Source organism: Typopeltis vanoorti, chromosome 16 (assembly GCF_054136105.1).
Source record: "Typopeltis vanoorti isolate ZY-2024b chromosome 16, IOZ_Tvanoo_1.0, whole genome shotgun sequence".
Lineage (NCBI taxonomy): Eukaryota > Metazoa > Arthropoda > Arachnida > Uropygi > Thelyphonidae > Typopeltis > Typopeltis vanoorti.
In genome coordinates this window covers 97093461-97117794 of record NC_143564.1, presented here as the reverse complement: position 1 = coordinate 97117794, position 24334 = coordinate 97093461, and the positions used below count along the sequence as shown (strand labels likewise).

The following is a 24334-nucleotide window of genomic DNA, read 5'->3' as shown; positions in this document are numbered from 1 at the left end:
TTTCTAGACAAATGGTGCAAGGAATTTAAATGGTGGTTCTACGAAGATGAAGTTGCATTCCATGTGAGCAGTCCCAAGATATAAAAAACATCTTGGGACTGCTTACAGAAACTCTAGATTACTACAAGATTTTTTAGGTCTTTTTAAAGCAGAAATATTTAGGTTTCACGAGACACCCAATTTTTATAAAAAAATGCTGTGATACAGACTTGGATAGAAATGGCTCAGGAAATAGATCTCTAACTGCTTTTCAAAGAAAGATGAATTCTAAAATGTTTGAACATCTGAAGTGCCTTTTTAACACATACTATTATAAAGCAAAATTTAATAAGCCATTTACTCATTTCAAAAATGAGTAAATGGCCAGTAACAGAACAGTATCAAAATTACATGAAAAGTAAAAAATTTGTGTCGGCTACTGATGTTGTTAAACAAAAAAATAGTTAAGGAAATCAAAGACTCTGTTAGTGAGTTGTCTAGATGTTTCTTCAGATATTTCAAATGAGGAGAAACTCTTTCATCATATGAGATGCATAGATAAAAATCTTAACAAGCATTTGTTAAAATAATTCCTCTCCAAAATGTAACTGCAGTATTCAACAGATAAGAGTGAAATGAACCAATTCTTCTTGACATGGACAACTAGTAATTGGCTAGCAAGCAGTGGAAGAGACATACATGTAAAATGATGGGGGGGAAAAATTACACACAACTTTTACGACAATACATACTACTTGTGAGTAAAATTTTTTGTGATCTTACTAATATTGTGCACGTTTCACTTCCATATAATATAACATAGTTTAACTAAAATATTGAATATTCTTAATCTTGTATTACTTTGTACTAAATTTGGTTTAAATACATCATTAATCATGCCTATAATTTTTGTGAATTTATTAATTTTATGTTTCAGAATTGTTTATTCAGTGCTGCTTATATTCATCATTATCATCATCAAATTCCTGCAATGTACCCTGAAGGGGGTGTACAGGATATGATAGTACTACATGAAAAAAATTACATCATTACTAGCATCCTATCTACAACTTTCCTCCAAATCAGTCTGTTACTTGTCAAGACTCCAATATTATCAGATCTTATATTTCTATCGTCTAAGGCACTTTGTGCCGTATCAATTAACCTATATCTCGGTCTTCCTCTGGGTTGTTTTCCTGCCAACCTGGCAGAGAACATTTTACTAATCTTTCCTCGCCCATTCTGTTTAAGTGACTATATCACCTAAGATTAGCTCTGCTAAAATATTCCTGGAAGCTGACAATGTCAAGTTCTTTCCTAATATCCTCGTATTTAATATGATATTGCCATTGATGCCATCTGTGCTCTAATCTTTCTCAGGACTCTCATATCTGCAGTCTCTTGTCTTTGGTCAAGTGTTTTACTTCTGACCCAGCTCTCAGACTCAAACGTTAAAATTGGCTTGAATACTGTCTTGTATACAGTTAATTTAGTGTTTTGGCTAATTTCTCTCTTATTCCATATAAATTTATTCAGCTCACTTCCTACCACACCAGCTTTGTTGAATCTGTTGTATATTTCCATATTTAATTTACCGTTTTCACTAAAAATCGTGCCTAAATAGCTGAAATGTTTTACTTGTTCCACAGGTTATCCGTTCACAACACAGTTGACATTTTCAACGATTCAACCTATTTTCATGGTCTTTGTCTTTTTATTGCTGATCTTCATACTATATCTATTACAACAGTTATTCAATTTAGTCAAGGAATCTTGCAGACTTGTAGTGCATTTATTTATAAGTATAACATCATCTGCATAAAGCAAAGAGCTGACATTAACATCTCCAATTTTGATATCATGTTTAATACCGTTTTCTTTCATAATGTGATCCATATAGATAATGAATAACAGAGGGGATAATGTACATCCTTGTCTCACATCAGATTTAACATTAAACCACCTTCCTGTACTTTCTTCAATTCTAAGCTAACTTACAACTCAAATAAAGACCAAGTATTGCTTGATATAAAGCCCCAGTGACATCATATAAACGTAGTGTTCTGAATAGCTTCTCGCTTGTCACTTTGTTATATTGTTATATATCGCTTGTCACATTTTACAAAAGTGACAAGCTTCTCGCTTGTCACTTTTGTCACTGAACAAAACTTAAATACAGATCTTTGTTATATTCCCATGATTTCTCAACTATTTGTCGTAAAGTGAAGATCTGATCCTGCCACATGTATTTGGCCTGAATCCAGCTTGTTCTTCACCAAGCTTTTCTTCCATAATTCTTCTCAACCGTTTCTCAAGTATGCTTGCATAAATCTTACCAGGAACACTCAGTAGGGAAATACCTCTGTAATTCTCACATTCAGTTTTATTTCACTTTTTATATATGGGTACTATGAGAGTTCTACTCCAATCATCAGGATTTGTCCTTCTGAAATATGCAGTGCAGCCACTGTAAGACTTTTATGCAACCATACTTCATCATTTCAGGTTGAATATCATCTATTCCTGCTGCCTTTCCACATTTCAAGAATAAGATGACTTTTTCTACTTCAAGTATGGATATGTATTCCTGATTGCATGCCTGGTCAGTGTTTTTTCAACATAGCAATTTTTCGAAGTAATTACTCCATACTTCAAGGATATCTTTTTCTCCCGTTTTCATGTCACCTTTATCATCTCTAACTCCTTTTACAGCACTCTTTCCTGCATTTCTAAGCTTCTTCAACAACCTCCAGAATATCTTATCACCTTCTTGATATTTATTTTCTATATTCGTGCCAAAGTCCTCCCATGACTTTTGTTTAGCTAGTTTTATACAGTGGTCAGCTTTCTTACATTTGTCTCTGTATTCTCTAAGAGCACAAGCTGACTTATTTGCCAGGAAATTTTGATATGCTTTCCATCACTGTCTCTTTAACTTCCTGTGTCCACCATGGTGTTCTGATTTTTCTATCCTTGCAGACAACCTGACCACATGCCTCTCTGGCTGAATCAATCAGGGTTTTCTTCAAAGCTTGCAACTGAATCTCCTAGGTGTGGTTATTGTTGTCAAACTCTCATTTTTTCTTCAATAATCTTTCTGTATTTTAGTCTACAGTTCACATCTGAGAGCTGCTCATCGTTTATTCGCTTTAAAACTTTCTTACATGTTATTCTCATAGAATAACATGTAAGAAGCCTGATTGGCAAAGAAAGGGAGCTAGCTGAGGAATTAGATAAGTACCAGATCGACATAACAGGGGTGACTGAAACAAAAAAGACAAAACTGGTGAGATCTTTCTGAGCAATAAATACAAAATGTTATATTCAGGCAATGACAATCAAGGAAAAGAAGGAATAGCCACAGTATTCAACACTAAATACGAGGCTGATCTTGAATGACAGGCAATATCAAGTAGAGTGATGTAAGCAAATATCAGAATGGGGAACTAGACAATGAGACTTATTTGTGCCTATGGTCCCACAGAAGGTTCTACTAAGGTAGAAGTGGGGGAATGCTTTGAGACTTTAGAGAAAGCAACTGACACAATGAAAAAGGAAAAGTTGGTCCTTGTTGGGGATCTAAATAGCAGAGTAGGAAATGATTGTCAGAAATACAAAAATATTTTGGGAAAATTTGGAGAAAAGAGCGAAGATAATAACAATGGCAAATACCTGTGGGATTTCTGCTCAGGACATGGACTGGTTATTACTAACACCATGTTCCAACATAAAAATGTGCACAAATTCACATGGAGAGAAGAGGCAAGGAATAAGAAAAGTCTCATTGACTATGTTATTGTTGATAGTGATGTTTTCTTCCTGGTGCAGGGCACTTGAGTGTACAGAGGATTTGAAATTGGAAGTGATCCCTATTTAGTCTTGAGCAGGATAAAATTGAATTTCATATTGAAGAGGTCACCCTTATTATGTCGATCTGGTACTTATCTAATTCCTCAGCTAGCTCCCTTTCTTTGCCATTCAGGCTTCTTATGTTGATAGTACCGATCTTTAACTCTGGTGATGTTGAGTTGGGGTATGTTTTCAGATTTATTCCAGTAGCTGACTTTTCGCTGTTTGCCCTGGTTCCCTCGCAAAACCAACGGGGGCCTTTTTTAACTGGGCGACACCCCAGCCGGCATGAAATTTTGTCATGTTGTACCATCATTTTGTATTTTGGTTTAAGCCAATAAGAATACAATTTGGTCGGCTATATCTCAAAGCCAGCCCATCCTCGTTCGTTCAGTATCCAGGTAGATACCCAACAGGGTGTGCTACAAGAAGGTGAGGATTGGACATTAGGTCAGAAGCCCTGGTCGGTTCTCTGAATTCCTTTAAAGGCCATGTGGAAGAATCCTCTCAGTTATACAGCTTTGACCATTAAGCACCCCTATACCATGATAATAAAATTATTACCTTGTTCAATCGGTTTGTTATTCAGAACAATTTTGTTTCTTATTGGTTCTTTAAATGTCATAACTTTTGTTTTTTCAGATGATATTTTCATTCCAAATGTAGCATCTGGTCAAGGTTGTATAAAGCTGTAGTTCATCTTCTGTATTAGCAATTAAGAACTGATCATATTTTACAATAATGTTACAAGTGAATTGGATAAAGGAAATGGATATACACTGATACTGTTGGATTTTGCTAATGAATTTGACAGGATAGGGTATGAAATGCATTATGATATGCCTTTCATATCCTATGAAAGGCTGTTGCATAAACTGGAGAATATCGGTTAGAAATATATACTCTTGACTTTGATAAGTGGAGTTGACAGATAGTTATCATAGAATGGTATATAATGGGTATGAATTTGACAGAATTAAGGTGACCAGTAGTGCTCCCCAGGGTTAGGTCCTTCGACCATCATTGTTCAATCTATGCATTAATGATATTATAAAGGGGCTGACAGGGGATCTTCAGTTGTTTGCTGATGATGTAAAGAGAGGCAGGGCAATCAGCAATGCTACTCATACCTAACATTTACATAATGATTTGAATAGGCTGAAAATTTGGTCAAATGATAATGGCTATCAATTCAATGTTAGTAAATGTAAAGTTATGCCCTTTGGCATGATGAGATTTCCAGTAGCACATTATATTAGCACAGTTAGGCTACAAAAAATTGATGAGGCTAGGGATATAAGGGCGGATAGGAGTTTGAGGTTCAAAGGTCAAAATAGCAAAAACTGCAAATACAAATCAGAAAATAATTGTGATGTTAAAACGAACCTTGACATGTAAGGTTAAAAAAGTCCTTTTTCCTCTTTACAAGGCCTTAAGAAGACTTCACTTAGTCTACTGTGCACAGATTTGGTCTCCTGGGTTCAAAGAGGATAAAGAAGCTGTGGAAATGGTGCAAAGAAGAGTTACAAAGATTGTATTGGGTAGAACAGATTGAGAGTATGTGGACTACAGACCCTGGTTAACAGGAGAAAGAGGGATGATATGATAGAGTTCTTTAAACTTCTGAATGGGTGTTATATTGCCTGTGAAATTTTTCATTATATGGAAGGTGGGGAGAAAATACAGGAAGTTAAGTTTGTTCACAGTTAAGAAATGGGTAAGAGCTAGATTTTTCTCTCACAGAGGAAGTGGAATATTTTGCCACTCAAAATGGTGAGTGCATGTAGTGTGAATAAGTTTAAGAAAAGGTATGACAGCTGGTTTTGGTGATGTATAGCTTCCTTAGAGGTCTTAATAATAATAATAATAATAATGTGTATATAATAATGTATTTAGTCAGTAATTTGGTTCTAATTAAATTAAAAGAATGGTAATCTGTAAATAACACAGTCATTCTTTTAATATCTCAGTAACATATATTAAAAAGGACTGGAAACAAGTTACACTCCTTCCTTACTTATTGCTGTTGTGTCCCAATTTACGATTATTAGGCTTTCAACTATCCTTACATGTGAAACTCTATTTGTCTTTATCCAAATCTTATCTATATGCGAGATATCACTGAAATACAAATATTCAAGCTTCTTCTCCCCTTAGTGTCCCTAAATATTTATTTTATACTGCACCTTTCAGGACATTTAGTTTAAGATATAAATTTCAAAAACAAGGAGCAATTACCAAAATATGTCTGAGTGTGAAACTAATATGCAGTCGTGACCTTTATCTCGTAACTTAACAACCCCCCCCCGCATGATTAGGTTCGTACGTTGTTACAAGTGGTGCATTGAGCGGCAATCTCATTTTTTATTCTAATTTGACATGTACTAAAGTCCTAGTATAATTCATTAATCCTTTCAATTGTTCAGTAATTGAACAATGACTACAGTTACATATGATCTGAATTGACACGAGATTTTACAGTACCTTTTGACTTGGGTCTTCTATAATGGTCTCTACCTTTTTCTGATATTTTACCTTCCTAGGACAAACTCTTCTATAACTTATCACTCCTGAGTTCTCTTGGCACTAAGATGGGCTTTCACAATCTTTACCTTACATTCTTCAATCAAGGACATACATAGGATCATCTATTCTATGGCTGTGAAATTCACCACGTGGGCACTGACTTCTTTATAGAATTTTCTTTCTCTCATTACGATCACTGGACGATGAAACACACTGACATTATCTTCTTTCTTTTTAACTAAATGGCATCCCTCATTTCTTACAACAGGAACACGGAATCGAAATCCTGCACACTTTGTTTCCTTATTGTGTCGGACGGAGAAAACTCCTAACCTGTCACTCAGGAAAACCGCGTGAGACCTATCTGAAGACTCGTGAAGAAAACTCTGAGGAAAAAAGCCACTTGGGGGGGGGGGGTCCTAACCCTTTTATACGATGACCCCTACTGGCACCTTCTTCAATTTCTTTTCTTCCCACCTTACTGGAGTCGATTTCACTCCAATTAGAGTGGCATTTTTCTGTCAAAACATCATGCGGTCCGTGTGCATGCGAATGACACGTGACGAAGTCTCAATTTGGGAATTATGACCTTGAGCTTCGGTTTTTGTTTAAGCTAATCGCTACTAAATTAATCCCCTTTCCAAAATTTTCCAAGAATTAACGTGAATCTTTAATCTCTTATTTCAAGTGTAAAAACTAGCCTCTCACATACAAAATCCTATGACTAATCTTCTTTGCTTTACTTAACCTTATTTTATCATATCACAACTGTAATAAAATTTCCTTCTTTTTATCATTTAGTTCAACAAACAATTTCAGCCATATTTTTCACTTGGATGCAAGCATATTTTTCTTTCTTTTAATTTTTTATATTCGTTACTTTCAAAGGCTCTTAACGATATCTGCTTAGGAACAAGCTTGCTTGCTTACTTAGTTGTCTATACAGGGTTTTTAATTCTTCTCTTGGTACATCATGATAATTGAAATTTTCACATTCTTAAGTTATCAGGGTGTAACACTGCTCTATTTTTATCCAATCTGTCGATGTCATTGGTTTTTACTGTTACAACATTTTTTTCGTATAGATTTCCAACAGCTTTATGGAGATAATTCAATTTAACTCATATTTCAAAGAGTTTTTTCCCTTTTAACTAGATCCAAGGGTTTTTCATAATCTAAGAATAAGAGAGGAGTATTTAGGTTAAATTTCCTTTGTTTTTTAATTAACTGTTTTCAAATGAAGACTGAATCAATACAAGAGTGACACTTTCTAAATTCATTTTGTTCATCTACTAAATGTTTGCTAAAATAAGACCTGCAAAATCTCATCAACAAAAATATGCTGTCATCTATATAAGATCTATAAGTCCCACTTATATAATGGAATTACCGTACCTTCCTTTCACTTCTTAGGAAGTGTGCTTGTGCTGAGACTTAAGTTGAACAACCAGGCCAAGAACACTGCTAATTATCTTGCATATTCTTCCTTCATCACTCATGCCAATATCCCATTCAGCAGTGTTTTTCAAAATGTGATCAATTCAGAGAGTTGCAACTAGCTTTTTTTGTGTGTGTGAAATAGAATAGAAAATATCAGAGCAGATCTCTCTGATTTTGTAACTTTAAGACTTTGATCTGATTTCATAGAAGTGTTCAAATGTAACTATAAAACACAAACGGTTACTAGACTCACTAATGTGAATAAAATATTTCCTAATTTTTTCTTATGCTGTATTTAAATGCCAATAAAATCACATTTAATGTTAATTTTGTTACATTTTTGTTTCTACACTACTTCATTATATATAGTATGAGCATGTACTGTTTTTGTGAAACTGTGTGTGTGTGTACTGGGTGGTGATGAAAAATGTATTTCCTATTGTGTGCTGCAGTCAAAAAAGTTTGAATCAATACTTATAACAAACTCACATACATGTAGCATACAATCACTCCTGTCCTTCTATCAAGTTCTTTTTCAGCATTCAAAGATGCTGGGAGGTGGGGGAGAAGAAAGGATGTGTGTACTTAAAATAAAGACATTCTTAATGTGAACAGTTAACTCAATTCTTTGTTATGCATCTAACACTTTCCTCCATTTGCATTCATTAAGATTATTAAATAAAAGGAAGTAAAAAGAAGAATGATCTCAAAGGTCATTCTTCCTTTTACTTACCACATATGTAAAATTCTCTTAGATTTCCCTTTGTCTGTTCAGCTAGCATTTTTTCAGTCTCATTTCCCCCTCCTCAGGAAAGTCAGCAAATCAGGCCATCCATGATAACAAATCCATTCTCTAACAAACATACTGCATTTTTGATTCTGCCTTCTTGGACTTGGATGTTCATGAATGTCTTTAGGTGGTATATGAATTTCGCTGTCCAGTGTGATGTCTCACTCTTGAAAGGTTTACAACCTTTCATGAGTGAGTCTTCATTAAAAATATCTCCTCTTCTAATACTGAATCTATAACATTTTGCTTTTCATGCTACTAACTCCAATGTGAGTTTATTGTGGATATTATCAGATATATCTTTTTCAGGCACCCTCTGACAACTTCCTATTAAAATAAATTATATATAGATATATATGTATATATTTAAAAAAAAAAAAAGAAGCTAAATTAGAAATGGTTCATTAACTAAAGTTTGCTGTTTATCTACTCAGTGTTTTGTGCACATGCATCTCCATAGTGATTTATGTATGATGATAATTCAGGCAAATCTATTAGCTTAATCCACCTAATGATAACATTTATCATTGAGTGGTACTCTAAAGAAACAGACAACATTAGGAAACATAAGTCTACAGGATGACTGAGAAATTTAAATGCCATTTTCCAAATAGATGGGTAAGTGGAAAAGGGCCAAAAGCAAGGAAAACCAGTGGCATTTTCAAATACCAACATATTTTTTCAACATAACATACATGTTATACATTATGTTAAAAACATAACATACAGCATGTATGTTATGATTTTAAAACTTACCTGCAAAATTTAAGATTTTAACAATCACCTCTGAAAATTTTATTTAACTTGTTTTAAAATATCGATAAAATACTGAGCTTTGTACATATAACTAAACTAATATAGATGAATGTATTAACACCTTGTTAAACACATATTTGTGCATATTAATTTTAGGTAATAGTTTTTAATTTCTTGTAAATAATATACAGTTATACCCCGAAGTTATGTGGTAGGGTGGGACCAACAAAATGCGCGTAAGTTGAATTCGTGCAAGTCAGGGTATAATTTTGCATGTAATTTATATAAACAAATATACAAAATATTCAGATCCCCAGATCTCAACCCCATAGAACACAGTCAGGGTGCAATAGGGAGACAAACCACTGCTCAAAATTTCCCTCCAGAAAACAAACACGACCTTATCCTTGCTCTGAAGGAGGAGTGGGCCAGTTTGCCTCAAGAACAACTGATTCACTTGGTGCTAAGCGATACGATGTGAGAGCTGCATTGTGATTTGGGGTGGACATATTCCATACTGAAATATCTCTTTGCATAGTTTTCTGTAAGCACTGTACATTAATTCCTTAACTATGTATTTAAGAAATTTGTAACTTTATTGCAATTTAAATTATATGAAATTTATAACATTTTTTGTATAATATAATTTATTAGTAGTATGCTGGCAATAAATTTATGTCCACATTTGGCTGTAGTTATGAAAATTTTTTCACATACAGGTAAAAAGGTAGTTCGTTCTTAGCGTTTGGACACCAGTATATTAGTGAATGTGTATATGAGGATGATCAACATAGGAATGGAACAGTATATATGGGGGATGAGGGGTGGAGACTGAGTAGATATATGGGGTAAGTGGTAGTTAAGGTGATTGGGCAAGGGCAGATGTGGTGGAAAAATCACAACCAAAAGGTGGGTTGGGTAGGACTGATTATAGACCTAAAAGTGAACTGCTGTGTTTATTATCTGTAAGATACCATGAGCATCAAAAATAGGGGAAATTAAATTATTTCATTGCTTGAGTTTGTTTGCCCAAAGTTTGTTGGAATAAGTGAAACATGTTGAATGAGAATGGCATCTTGACTAGAATAGAAATGGAAGAGTGCAATGTCTTGCACGAGGATAAAAAGAACAACAAGGTAGGGAGTAGTGCTGCTGATGATGGCAGGGGAATTATAGTGGCAATGGCTTTGAGGTAGTGTGGTATGGGGTGAAGGTTGACAGGAAGAGATATTTAGTTGTATGTTGCCAAGGGATGTGGAGGTTGGTGATGAAAAATTGTATAAGAAACTTAGTTTGGTGAACAAGAGAAGTGTGATCATTATGAGTGATTTTAATTATAACAGTATAGACTGAAATGAAGAGACAGCATTTGGGAATAAGGAAAATGAATTTCTTGAGAGACTACTATCTTAGGCAGTTTGTAAACGAGGGCATGTGAAAATTGAGAGTTTTAGACCTGATCGTTTCATCAGAGAAAGTGAATGTGAGTGGGGTTTTGCATTCACCCCCCCTCCCCCAGCTGGTAAGAGTGATCATGAAACGATCACCTGTGTTGTGGCTTGCTCTGTCAAGAAACAATATATGTGGAATTAAAAGATTGGTGATTAGAAGAAGCTTGGGAGATAGCTTGGAGCTACACCATAGAATGAGGAATTAAGCAGTAAAAAAATAAATGCATCATGGAAACTAGCAGAGAGATACTTAACAGCATCAATGTGAGAATTTATTCTGAAGGTCAAAAGACTGAATAAGATGGGTGTCAAATGGATGAATGAGGGAATTAATCATGAACTCTGTGTTAGAAGAAGGCACTTTGGGGGGGGGGAGCATAAGAGAGAATTAAAAGATTGGTGATTAGAAGAAGCTTGGGAGATAGCTTGGAGCTACACCATAGAATGAGGAATTAAGCAGTAAAAAAATAAATGCATCATGGGAACTAGCAGAGAGATACTTAACAGCATCAATGTGAGAATTTATTCTGAAGGTCAAAAGACTGAATTAGATGGGTGTAAAATGGATGAATGAGGGAATTAATCATGAACTCTGTTAGAAGAAGGCACCACTTTGGGGGGGAGCATAAGATGAATAATGGTAATAATCAGTTGCATAAAGAGTATAGAGAGTAGACCCAAGAATGATGCATTAAGTCCAGCAAATCCATATGAGGCCTTGATCAGGCCTCACATAGAATATTGTGCACAGATTTAGTACTCTGGTTTTCATGGTGATGAGGATATATTAGAAAGTTAGTCCAGAGAAGACTAACTGGTCTTTGGGATATGAAGACAGACTGAGAGAATGCAATTTGCAAATCCTTATGAACAGGAGGAAGACAGGGAATATGATTGAGACATTTAAGTTGGTCAAGGGTTATTACCAGATTAATGTGGAAGAAATTTTTCATAGAGTGAAAGATGGGAGTAGAACAAAGGGACATCCCTGGAAAATGTATGAGGAGGTTGCGAGCAAGGGCATATTGCATGGAGAGTGGTTGGTGATTGGAATGCACTGCCTGACAATGTGGTGAGTGCAGATATGTTGAATGAGTAAATTATAGTTTAATGAGCTTTGTGTGCAACTCCCATGATGAGTCTTTTGACTCCATGGAAGTCTGGTGTTAATAATGTATAATAGTAATAATATATTTACCTCTTCTTCTTCTTCTTCATCATCATCATCCTCTGCTGTTGGTTCATATTCTTCATCTGAGGTGTTCTCATCTTCAGAAAACTCTTCTTCTAAAAGTTGCTTGGAGGTAGATGACTTGGGAATATGCACTGAGGAGACAGGCCAAGGAAGCTAAATCAAAAGAAATATTTAATAAAAATGTATATAATGACATATACCAATTAAATAAGATTTTAATTCTGATATTCAAAAAATCCTTGAATTTTCATACAGGATTATGTAGCAGTACTTCTGTTATTTGATTCATAGATTTTATTATTCAGTCATTGTCGCATGTGTGCTGACAATGACTGAATGAACTGCTGAAATCAAAGGGGTGAGATGTGAAAATAGCCAAAAAATGCATGTAGAAAATTATTTTTTAGATTTATTTGGTAATTCCAAAGGAAGAGAGCTCATGACCCAAAGAGGGGAAAAGGAAAAAAAAAACTCAATGCATCGGTACAGTACAGTATGCCACAGAAATACTACATCTGAGATCATTATGAATTCTTCACTTCTTGGATATTTCTGACTCTGGGGGGGGGAGTAGTATTTTGTAAATCTCCAGAGAAAACAGAAAGTTAATCGAATGATCCAGTTTTATGAGATGTAATCAAAATATGCAATGAATTTATTTTTTTTTTACTGACTAAGTTTCACAATACTATTACTTTTATAGCTTTAAACCCATTTACATTCTCAATGTTGTGCAGTCCTTATGGAGGAAACTGCTTTGAGTAATTTGGAACTGTCATAAAAATTGCAAACAATGTGCTCATTTTTATAAATGAATCTTTATTTATTATTATTATCTGAGACCTCCAGGGAATCAAGGACTCACTGAAGGAGGCTCTCAATCACTCAAACCAACTATCATACCTTCAAGGGCATATTATTCCACTCACTCACTGCTCTCTAGGAGAAAAACCTAGCTCTTATCCCTTTCTTGACTGTAAATAAATTTAACTTCCATGGATGACCCCGTGTTCTCTCCCCACCTTTCATATAACAAAAAATATCAGTTGATATCCTATAATTCCCATTCAAAAGTTTATAGACCTGCAATCTGTCTTCATAATCTAAATCCCATAATCCAGATATAATATTTGTAACTCTTCCTTGCACCCTTTGTACAGCTTCTTTATTCCCTTGGAACCCGGGAGACCAAATCTGTGCACAATAATCCAGGTGTGGTCTTATCAAAGCCTTATAAAGAGGCAAAATGACTTCCTTATCCTTACATGTCAAGGTTCACTTCAACATCGCAATTATCCTCTGAGTTGTATTTGCAACTTTCGCTATGCGACCTTTGATAATTTACACTCACTAGCATTAAATTGACAGCCATTTCATTTGCCCAGATTTTCAATCTATTCAAATCATTCTGTAATTACTGAATATCAATAGCATCCTTGATTGCCCTACCTATCTTCGCATCATCAGCAAACAGTTGCACATTTGATGTTAGACTCTGCCTGATGTCATTAATGTACAGATTGAACAATAATTGCCCAAGGACCGAACCCTGGGTACACCACTGGTCACCCTAAATCTGGCAGATTCCTTGTGATATCCTATCAAATGCCTTAGAAAACTAACATTATCATCATGCCTAGATGGCAAACCTATGGCATGCATGCCAGAGGTGGCACATCTGAGAAATTTGTAGCCACGTCAATGATTTATGTGATATCCTTTTATACACTTATAAATTATTCAACCTTTTTTTTTTTTTTTATTGTCACAATATGTGCAAGTTAAATTTTGTTTAACACAAAAGAGCAGCTATGAAGATGTGTATATGATTGGTGCGGTATTAACAAAAGATCGCATTACCTAAAGACAACAGCAACCGACAATAGTTGAGTTGAAATGCTAATTCTCTTCAACCGAATTCCATAACATGTGAAACTGTCATAACAACATTCACTATATATTTCTTAGTTTTAACACATTCATGACAGGGTATCGTTTATCATTCCAACGGAACTTCTCATTACTGGCAGGCTCCACTCACACAAAGTTTCAACCCTTCGTTGAATTTTATTGCAGCTTGTTTGCATTTGAGCTGGCAGGCAAACTCACACACTCATTATATGGCATGTTTCAATTCATAGTAGAATTTTATTTGAAGTTAGCCTTTGTGATCTATCATAATGACATCGAGAATTTCAAATGTAATAAAACAAAACACTTATTTCATCTAATTGAAAAATTGGACAATAGTTTTTAGTTAGATACTGTGTTTCCCATTCAACATATGGTTTTGCTTGAGTTTATACAGCATAGTTTCTGTGTGAGGGGACATGTGATTCATTAGTTAGCACTGTTTTTATTCCAACTGTCTGTAATTGCACTATTTGTTGAGAAATACAAATATAACTTGCCCTCGTACATTTGTTGAGAAATACGAGTATATTACACAGATTGCAAAAGGCTCTGTACCTTATTCAGGGATACAATAAAACTACTCGTTTTTCTTGCATCTGCAGTATAATGGCTGTTGGGGAGAGCATGTTGTTAATCGCGGGGAGCGAGTTACTATCGCCTCGACGTGAACACGTTTAAACATTTTTTGTGTGCTAGGTATATACAAAACTTTTTAATGGCATTTTTTCGTAAAGTAAAATCAGGGGTGCAAGTTATAATATGTGAGGACAAGTTATATTACAGTAAATACAGTAAGCATTTCGCCAACATGTTGGCATCCTTCTGCTGCTTCCTCTGCTCAGCTGACTTCTATGGTGAGTTACAATGCATAAATATTTTTCTCACTTTTTTTTTTCTAAACCAACAACATTAAAATCAATTTAATAATACAATAATCAATTTTACACTGAATAATATTAAAAATGTATATATAAATAAATATTATAAATAACTTTAATAAAATTATATTTAATAAAAATTATTTATAAAATATAAATAAATATACATATTATAAATAAATAAATTAAGTTAGATTAATTTTCTATTAATTTTTCCCGGAGCGTCAGCAACTCAATTTGTAAATTTTTGGCACATGCACATAAAAAGGTTCGCCACCACAGTCATAGTGTATCCATTCCCTTTATCTAACTTGGCCATAACACTGTTATAAAATATGAGCAAATTGCTAAAACATGCTAAAACCCATGCTGTTCCTTGCAGAGTATAGCATGTTTGTCTACCCGTATGTATTTTTTTTTTTTTTTTTTCCTGTCATGATTTGTTTACAGACTATTCATAATCTGTAACACAGTTACACTCTCTCCTCTTCCTCCTTCTAATCACCATCCACATTTAACATTATCTTTTTTTATCTACTTTGGTATCACAATTGAACTGCTAATGAATTATAAGGTTAAAGGCTGAAATTTGTCAATTTCAGGTTCAAAATTGCATCCATTATTATTTTATCCTCTTTTTTTTTTAATTTCTAATTAAAAAGAATTTGAATTATTAATTTCTTAATAATTCAATGTGTAATTCACATCATTTACAGTCAAAAATTTGTGGTTTGAACATTATTATATTATATGGGCATCTCCATGGAACCTGAAGACTCTTCATAAATGCCCACACAACTCATTATTGACACTATGTCCAACATACCTCTCATCAAACTTGTTCATTGAGAAAGTACTCAACCAATTCCCTAATTTCCAACTCTCCATACAAAAATATCTAGGTCCTTTCTCTTACAAACATTTTTACACAACTTCCAGTGGTCACCACTTGATCACTTTCACTTCCATCCAGTTATGAATTAAAAATTTCTTTACCATCTATTCTATAAAGCCCTTTCATGCTACCTATCACCTTAACTTCTTAATGGAAACTAAATTATCTATTTCTCCAATCATTATTCACTTCTATGTTTACCAATTACATGAACTGATGTTTTTAAATGTCAATGGAGACATTTACATATAGGTTCCCTCTGTTATCCCACCTTCGAGTGAACCTAGAATCCTTGCTTTATGATCCTTTCCTTCATTGTGCCTACAGATCACATAAAAAATCCTTCATCGGCTCTCCAAAGACCAGCCACAGTCCCTAGAAGTTTCCAGTGTCTGCCAGCTACTGATGCAGCATACATACCTATTATAATATGATCCAACAGGCAAGACAGCCAATATCAGATTTGCTGAACACAAAGACTACATCTGATTCTATCACTACTGTCACTCAAGGCAAGAAATGCTGAGGTATGATGGTATAAAGGTCTTACAGTGGCTGCATAGTTAAGAAAGCCTGGACAGAAGGCCGAATTCCCGATAATTGGAGTAGAGCTCTTATAGTACCCATATATAAAAAGGGAAAAAAAACTGAATGTGAGAATTACTGAGGTATTTCCCTACTGAGTGTTGCTGGCAAGATCTATGCAAGTATACTTGAGAAACGGTTGAGAAGAATTGTGGAAGAAAAGCTTGGTGAAGAACAAGCTGGATTCAGGCCAAATAGAAGCTGTCAGGATCAGATCTTCATCTTATGACAAATAGTTGAGAAAGCATCGGAATATAACAAAGATCTATATTCAAGTTTTGTCGATCTGGAAAAGGCATATGACAAGGTGCCAAAAGAGAAGCTATTCAATACGCTACAGTTATATGGTGTCAATGGGGCATTATATCAAGCAATATTTAGTTTTTAATTAAGTTGTAAGTCAGCAGTTAGAATTGAAGGACGTACAGGAAGATGAGACAAGGATGTACATTATCCCCTCTGTTATTCATTATCTATACGGAATCACATTATGAAGGAAAGTGGTATTAAACATGATATCAAAATTGGAGATTTTAATGTCAGCTCTTTGCTTTATGCGGACAATATTATACTTCTAAATAAATCCACTACAACTCTGCAAGATTCCCTGACTAAATAATGTCAACTGCGTTGTGAACCTGTGGAACAAGTAAAACATTTCAGCTACTTAGGCACGATTTTTAGTGAAAATGGTAAATTAAATATGGAAATAGACAACAGAATCAACAAAGCTGGTATGGTAGGAAGTCAGCTAAATAAATTTATATGGAATAAGAGAGAAATTAGCCAAAACACTAAATTAACTGTATACAAGACGGTATTCAAGCCAATTTTAACTTATGGATCTGAGTCAGAAGTAAAACACTTGACCAAAAACAAGTGACTGCAGATATGAGAGTCCTGAGAAAGATTAGAGGTGTGAATATATTGCATCAATCGCAATATCATATTAAAAACGAGGATATTAGGAAAGAACTTGACATTGTCAGCATCCAGGAATGCGTTAGCAGAGCTAATCTCAGGTGGTATGGTCACTTAAATAGAATGGGCGAGGAAAGATTAGCAAAACCAGTGTTCTCTGCCAGGTTGGCAGGAAAAACGACCTAGAGGAAGACCAAGATATAGGTGAATTGATACTGTACAAAGTGCTTTAGATGATAGAAATATAAGATCTGATAATGTTGGAGTCTTGACAAGTAACAGACTGATCTGGACAAAAATTGTAGATAAGAAGTTAGTAATGATATAAATTTTTTATGTAGTACTGTCATATCCTGTACACCCCTTAATGGTACAAGGCAGGAATTTCATGATGACGAGGTTGTTATATGAACTCAATAGGTTAAGTTTGCAAAATAAGTTAGTGACATGTATTTGAGAGAAAGTAGTGACAGACAAGTATTAGAAAGTGATGTATGGTTACAATGAGTCTATGATGAGGAGGCGAGATAGACCTGAAACCATTTGTCCAGGTTATTTCCTGCAGATTGAATGGAGGACATTGTAGACGAAGTATTATATTAATGAGAATTTGGTGAAAGTAGTCAATGAAGCTAGAGACTTGGAATTGTCAACAGTTAAAGTTTAGGGATCACATTTTTAAGTTATCAGATTGGATAACAGTGCTGTTAAAGAGAACACAATAATTTGTAGAAATGAAGTTATTCTGGCACTTAACAAGGCTTTGATAAGACCACATTTGTACTACTGTATACTTTCGAGGAGATGGAGGAAAATGGACAAAAAGATTTAGAAGCAGGTAACCAAAATGATAGTGAGGGAATGTGATCTTCAAAGGTTGAGGAATAGACTGAGCAGAGGAGATAAGATATAAACAAAAAACTGTAAGACAATCTTATTGGTATAAACAAGTCAGATTTTGCAAATTATGGATAGTGGAGGTAAAACTCAAGATCGTTCTGGAAAGCTGGCTAGGGAGCATGTGAGATCCACTTTCTTCACATAGCACATAGCAAGTCAATGGAATGAGTTGCCAGTAGATGGTGTGTGTCCTCAGTAAATGTATTCAAGGAGAGACATGATAGGCATTTAAATGTATCTAAATGTGCCATCACTTAAGTCACTGGAATCCCCACTGGAGCATCCACAATAACCAGTTTGGCTACATGAAAGTTTATCTGGATAAAAAAAAAAAAAAAATTAAACATTAATTGAATAATTTTTTTTTTTCAATTCAATTTAAGTAATAATGCTTTTTTTTCAAATCAATTTACATTATAATATTAGACTAGATGCTGATATATATATAAAAAAAAAATTTTTTTTTTTTAAATATATATATATATTTACAGCTTTCTTTTCTTCAAGTTCCTTTGCCTTGGATCGTGTAAGTTTTGGCACATAGAATGCTTCTTCTGCATCGCCATATTCTCCTGCATCGGATTTCATAGTGTTTCGAACCATGGCTAAAACATATTCATTGGTAATAACATGCTGAAATAAAATAAATCTCATAATTAGAAACTGCCATATTAGCAGCCTTTTTTGATGCAAATCAAAATGCAAAAGGATTATTATAAATACACTAAGATTACAAAAAAGAGCCAAAAGGCTTAATTTCAGGGATATAAAACAAACAGAAATAGATAATATTAAACATACAACCTTATTTCAAAATCGAATATAAATAGAAACTTTGATCACAGCGCTTATGAGAATAGCTGCCCAAAGTTGGGGTTGGATGGATTCACTTTCCATGCACTTGCACAAAATATATCTCATCTTCCTTTTACCCTCTTTTACTTTGCAGTGTCGAGGGTTTATTAATCATCAGACCTCAAACGGCCAACAGGACAAGGTGATCAGCCCTACGCCCCAGTGTATCCTATTCTTGTAGTGTTGAGTTCTCAAGGCTGGCTTGCCTGCTTTGCAGGATGAAAAACCCCAGAATAAACTGGGGAAAAAAACCTACTCTCCATGCCCAAGACCGGCTAACTTGACTATGGCTGAGGAAGATCCTTCAGCTCCTCACGTCTCCGACGGGAACCGAACCAAGGACACTCCTTCCCAGTCATATGGTTAACCCAGTGGCACACAGCCACTGGGTTAACCATGAGGACTCCACAAAATATAAAAAACAAATAAATAAAATTAACCCTCTAAGCAAAACAGTATAAGGCATCAGGAATAGACCAAATTCTGAAAGAAATTCTACAAACCTGGGTGAAGAAGAAAAAAGTGAACTATTTAAAATGATCAATCAATTGTACACAACAGAAAAAATTCGAAAAGATTCCGAGCAAAGCATTACATTCTCAATTTAAAAAAAAAAAAAAAAGTAAGAGCACAAGAATGTGAAGATCACCAGATGTTCAGTTTAATACTCCAGTCTTAAAATCCTAACTGGAATCATTATTATCATTATTGCACAGGCACCTCCATGGAGTCCTAAGACTCCATATGGGAGACCTAAACTATCAACACAATATCTATCATAACCCTCATTCAAACCATTAAAAGACAAAGTACTTACAACTGACTCAGGTAATACATTTCATTCATTCATTCATTCACAACTCTCCAAGTAAAAAATTTAGTTCTCATGCTCTTGCTAACTACTCTTACCCAACTTCCAGGGATGACTTCTTGTTCTGCTCCCTCTAGTCAAGTGATGCAACATTTTTCCTACATCGATCCTATAAAATCCTTTAAGCAACTTAAATGTTTCTATCATAACCCTCCTTTTTTGCCTCAACCAACTTTTGCAGTCCACATGCTATCAATCTATCCTCATAAGGAGCATTCCACAGACCACTCACCATCATGGCCACTTGCCTCTGGATCCTCTCCACTTCCTCATCCCCAAGATTGTCCCCTGGATTCCCCATCTCCTTTGTTATTGTCCTTCCTCATTCTCTTGATTATCTACTGTCACACTGAAAGAAAAATGGAAGAAAAGCTACCTGATGACTAATTTGGCTTCATAGAAATAAAGACAAGAGAAGTTATACGGTTTGAATGATCACAGAAAAAGCACTTCTGTACTTATGACATTCACTGATACAGAAATATCATGGTCAAACACCTCAAAAATCAGAAGATAGATTATAATGACAGGAGACTAATTTATCAGCTATATAAAAATCAAACTGCAGTCATAGGCAAAACAAAGGAGAGAAGCTAAAACAAGAAAGAGCAATAGAAAAGAATGTGGACTCTCACCCTTATGTAATATTTACAAAGAGGCTATGAAGAAATTAAACGAAAAAAACCAATACATTATGGAAAATTATGGAGACAACTACCGTGTTAGAGTAAAACTTTACTTTAATATAAACCAATTCTTGTAGCAAGGCTTATACGTTGGTCATACATAACTGGTAATTAGCTTAAGGAATTAACAACGCATCTTAATTAAAGCAAACTTTAATGAATACCTTCAATATTTCAGCAACGTGACGTTGCCATCTTCAGGAACATACAAATATGGTATGTGCATGCAGGCACTAACAAAAGCAAATGAGGAAGAAGGCAAGAAACTAAAACTGTTCCTAAAGTCCTAATGGTGCCGCCTAGCAGACTAATTGGGTTGTCTTGGCCATTGGGCTAAAGTCCTCATAATGTAGGTTTCCCAAATTTGTGGTAGTTTCATGCACCGATATTTGTTGAGGTTTGGAATAATTTTTTAGAGTTGCTGATGATTCCATGAATAATCTTTCGTACTTGAACTTTCTGCAGTGTATTATTTTAGTTTTCTTCCAACGAATTCTATGGCGGGTATCTAAGGCATGGTCTGCCAACTCAGAGTGGCTGTACTGGTGAAACCGGATGTAGTCTTTGTGTTCTGAAATCCTGATATTCACTGTCCTGCCTGTTTGGCCAAAGTAGGACAGTTTACTGCTGCAAGGGACCTGGTATATACCAGGTAGGTCTACGGGGAGTGGTTGGTCTTTGGTAGAACGGATAAGGAATGCCAACTTTTTATATGGTCTATAACACGAAGTCAGGTCATATTTTTTGAGGATATTGGTTATTTTCTCAGAGGTGCATTGGATGTAGGGGATGGTGATAGATTTAGTGTAATCTTTATTGTGGAGGGAGGGGGGGGGGTTGTGGTTTACTGGTTTTACCATTTTTTTTTATTTTTGGGGGGTTATAGCCATTGGCTAAGAAAGTGTTGAGGATGTGGTAGTTCAGTGGTTAGGGTGTCGTGATCTGAGCAGATTAATTTTGCCCTGTTGAATAGTGTTTTAATTACCCCATATTGTTGTGAGGGGGGGGGGGATTGCTGGTGAATGCATCTGCCTGTATGGGTGGGTTTTCTATAAACAGAGAAAACCAAAGATCCATCAGGTTGGCAAGTGATTAGAATGTCTAGAAAGGGGAGGGTGTTGTTTTCCTCTTTTTCTAAGGTGAACTGGACTCTGGGGTTTTGGTTGTTTAAGTGTGTTAGGAAGGAGTGGAGTGTATCTGAGCCAATTGTTGGTAAACACTGTTTACCAACAATTGGAAGGCCTAGCAATGGGTAGCCCACTGTCACCACCTTGTGCAGACCTATTCATGGAAAAGTTGGAAAATGAAATTTTTATCAAAATTACACCTAAACCATTGATATGATGGAGATATGTTGATGATATTTTCATCATTTGGAATAAAAACATGGAAAACCTACAGGTGTGTTTAGAGAGAATAAACACTGCACAACAAAATTAAATTTACTCTAGAAGTTGAAAAAAACAGACGACTCCCGTTCCTAGACATGCTGGTGAAAAGGCAGGAAAATAATTTTAAACTCTACATATACAGAAAACCTACAGATACTGGACGTTATTTACATTATTCTTCTAACCATCATAGATCACAAAAACATAGCATCATTCACATGTTACGGAACAGAGCCAAAAAGTTTATTTCAGACAAAGAAGAGGTACAGACAGAACTTTCTCAAATTGCTATAACACTCGCAGAATGGTTTTCCTACAAACATCATCAACAAATACCTTTATAAAGACAACCTCCAACAACAAGGAACAGTCGCCCAGTATGCTTCAACAGTAGTCATCTCTTATGTTGATTCAGTCTCTTCAAGATTAGCGAGAATGTTAAAATCTCACAACATTAGAGTGGTATTTAAGCCAACTACCACCATCAGACAAGTATTAAGATCTCCTAAAGACAGTGTACCATTTTTCAAATATCCAGGTGTTTATAGAATTCCATGTACGTGCGGTCTTTCATATATTGGGCAAACTTCAAGAAGCCTGGAAATCAGACAGAAGGAGCATGTTGGGAATGTGAATCACAACAGGACAGTCTCCTCAGGCTTAGCACATCACTTTTCTACTTCCAACCATGTAATTGACTCGGAAAATAGCTCTATGCCATATTTAGATGATGATTACAGTTACAGAATTTTCAAGGAAGTGGCAGTGGTATTAAGAACAGGCAACAACCTCAACAGAAATCAGGGTGCCATACTGAAAGATATATGGAAAAACTTAATCAACTCACTCAGTTTAATGGAACTACAATACATGAAAAATCATGTTACATGTGTTCATACAACACGTATCCATGATACTGACTGAAGCTTCTCAACACATGCACGCATATGTTCAAACTTTACTGCCTAACAGTTAACGTTTCTGTATTCTCCCATATATTTTTGTATGTACCATTCAAGTCTTGACAAAGCTAGACAGTTGCTAGCGAAACTAGTAGGCAGGATTATACTAATATATGTATTAATTAAAGAACCTATGGTTTCATAACCACAAAAGTCTCACTTTTTAATATTATAGCGTATTAGTGTAATTTTTCGTGTTTTAGAGTATATTTATAACATTTTTATTGTGATATTGTCGGCATGCACCAATGCGACGAACAATGGCAGCAAATACTATGTTGTCCACCAATTTGAATTTGTGGGATATTATTCAGTACAGTGTATGCAAAATGTATGCATCAAGAAAATTAAAGAATATGTGAAAAGAAACTGAAACAGGAGACAGAGTATGTATTAAGTGTTTTGAAAGTGGGTGTTAGGTGACAAGAATGCGACAAATACCAATGATAAGAAGGAAAATGGTGTTAATAATATCAAACGTGCAGCCGTGGAAATAGACGAGAATGAAATGGATAAAAAATAAAGAAATAGCGCACTTAAATGTTATTCTTCATAGGACAAAGTGTGAAATTGAAAAACTGCAGAAGTGGCTGGAGTTAAACAGGGCTGGGGAAAAAAAAAAAAAAAAAAGAAAGCAGGATGATCCAAAAAAATAATAAAAATCAACCAAACGAACAAGAAAAACAAGTTAAGGATAAAATTATCTAAGGAGACTCAATAATCAGGGGAGTATTAACGAAAGTATGACAAAATCATGTTTCCTGGGAGAAAAAATTCACAATATTAGCTATGCCATCCAGATGCAAAAAGGTAAGTTGAAGGAAATGATTGTTTTTGTTGGTACTAATGATTTTAGAGGCAAGAAGTATTCTATAAGGGAGGATGTAAAGGAGTTGTTAGAAGAGGCAAAACTGAAGAGCAAGAAGGTGAAGATTGTAAGTGTCTTACCACACTATGATAGAGGCGAAGTGAGAAGGAGGGCATTGATAGCCAATGAGTCTATATGTAGATTGTGCAAAAGGAATGGTGTAGAATTTGTGGATCTGTGGTCTCTGTTTGAAGGATTTGTACAATGCGATGGGCTGCATCTGAATGGTTGTTAAGTTTTGTTTGGTGTTAGGTGTCTGGAGAGAGAGCTTTGTTCACCGAGCATGCCGATGTGCAAATTCAGGAAAACTTAAGCAATTAGGGTGGAAGCAAGTGAGTTTCTGTGAAGGCACCCAGGGCCAGATCAACACCTTCTTGGGCCCCCAGCAGGAAGAGAAATGTGATAGGGGTCTCACATTTCCTAATGTTCGGTAATAATAATAATAATAGTAAGATACTTATTGATTTTGAAATCCAAGCAATTCCATTGGTGGATGTGAAGGCGATATTCAAAACAAAAATAACACAAAAATTCACTCCTTCCCACCCACATGCTTCCCCATAACAAAACTAACATTATAAAGTGACTTTTCTACATTTGATGTGGCAAAATCATGTATTAG

The 24334-nt window shown here is 35.2% G+C and overlaps 1 protein-coding gene across 3 annotated transcripts in view; it reads right to left on the bottom strand.

Moving 5' to 3' along the window:
• The window catches only part of mute (gon-4 like protein muscle wasted), a 469386-nt gene that overhangs the window by 355206 nt on the left and 89846 nt on the right, over window positions 1-24334 (bottom strand). For all 3 annotated transcript variants that reach the window (XM_090406009.1, XM_090406011.1, XM_090406010.1), the window contains exons 6-7: window positions 18569-18712; window positions 11990-12139 (exon numbers count right to left, since the gene is read on the bottom strand). In XM_090406009.1, coding sequence (XP_090262135.1) covers window positions 11990-12139; window positions 18569-18712 — 294 coding nt within the window. The remainder of the gene's footprint in view (window positions 1-11989; window positions 12140-18568; window positions 18713-24334) is intronic.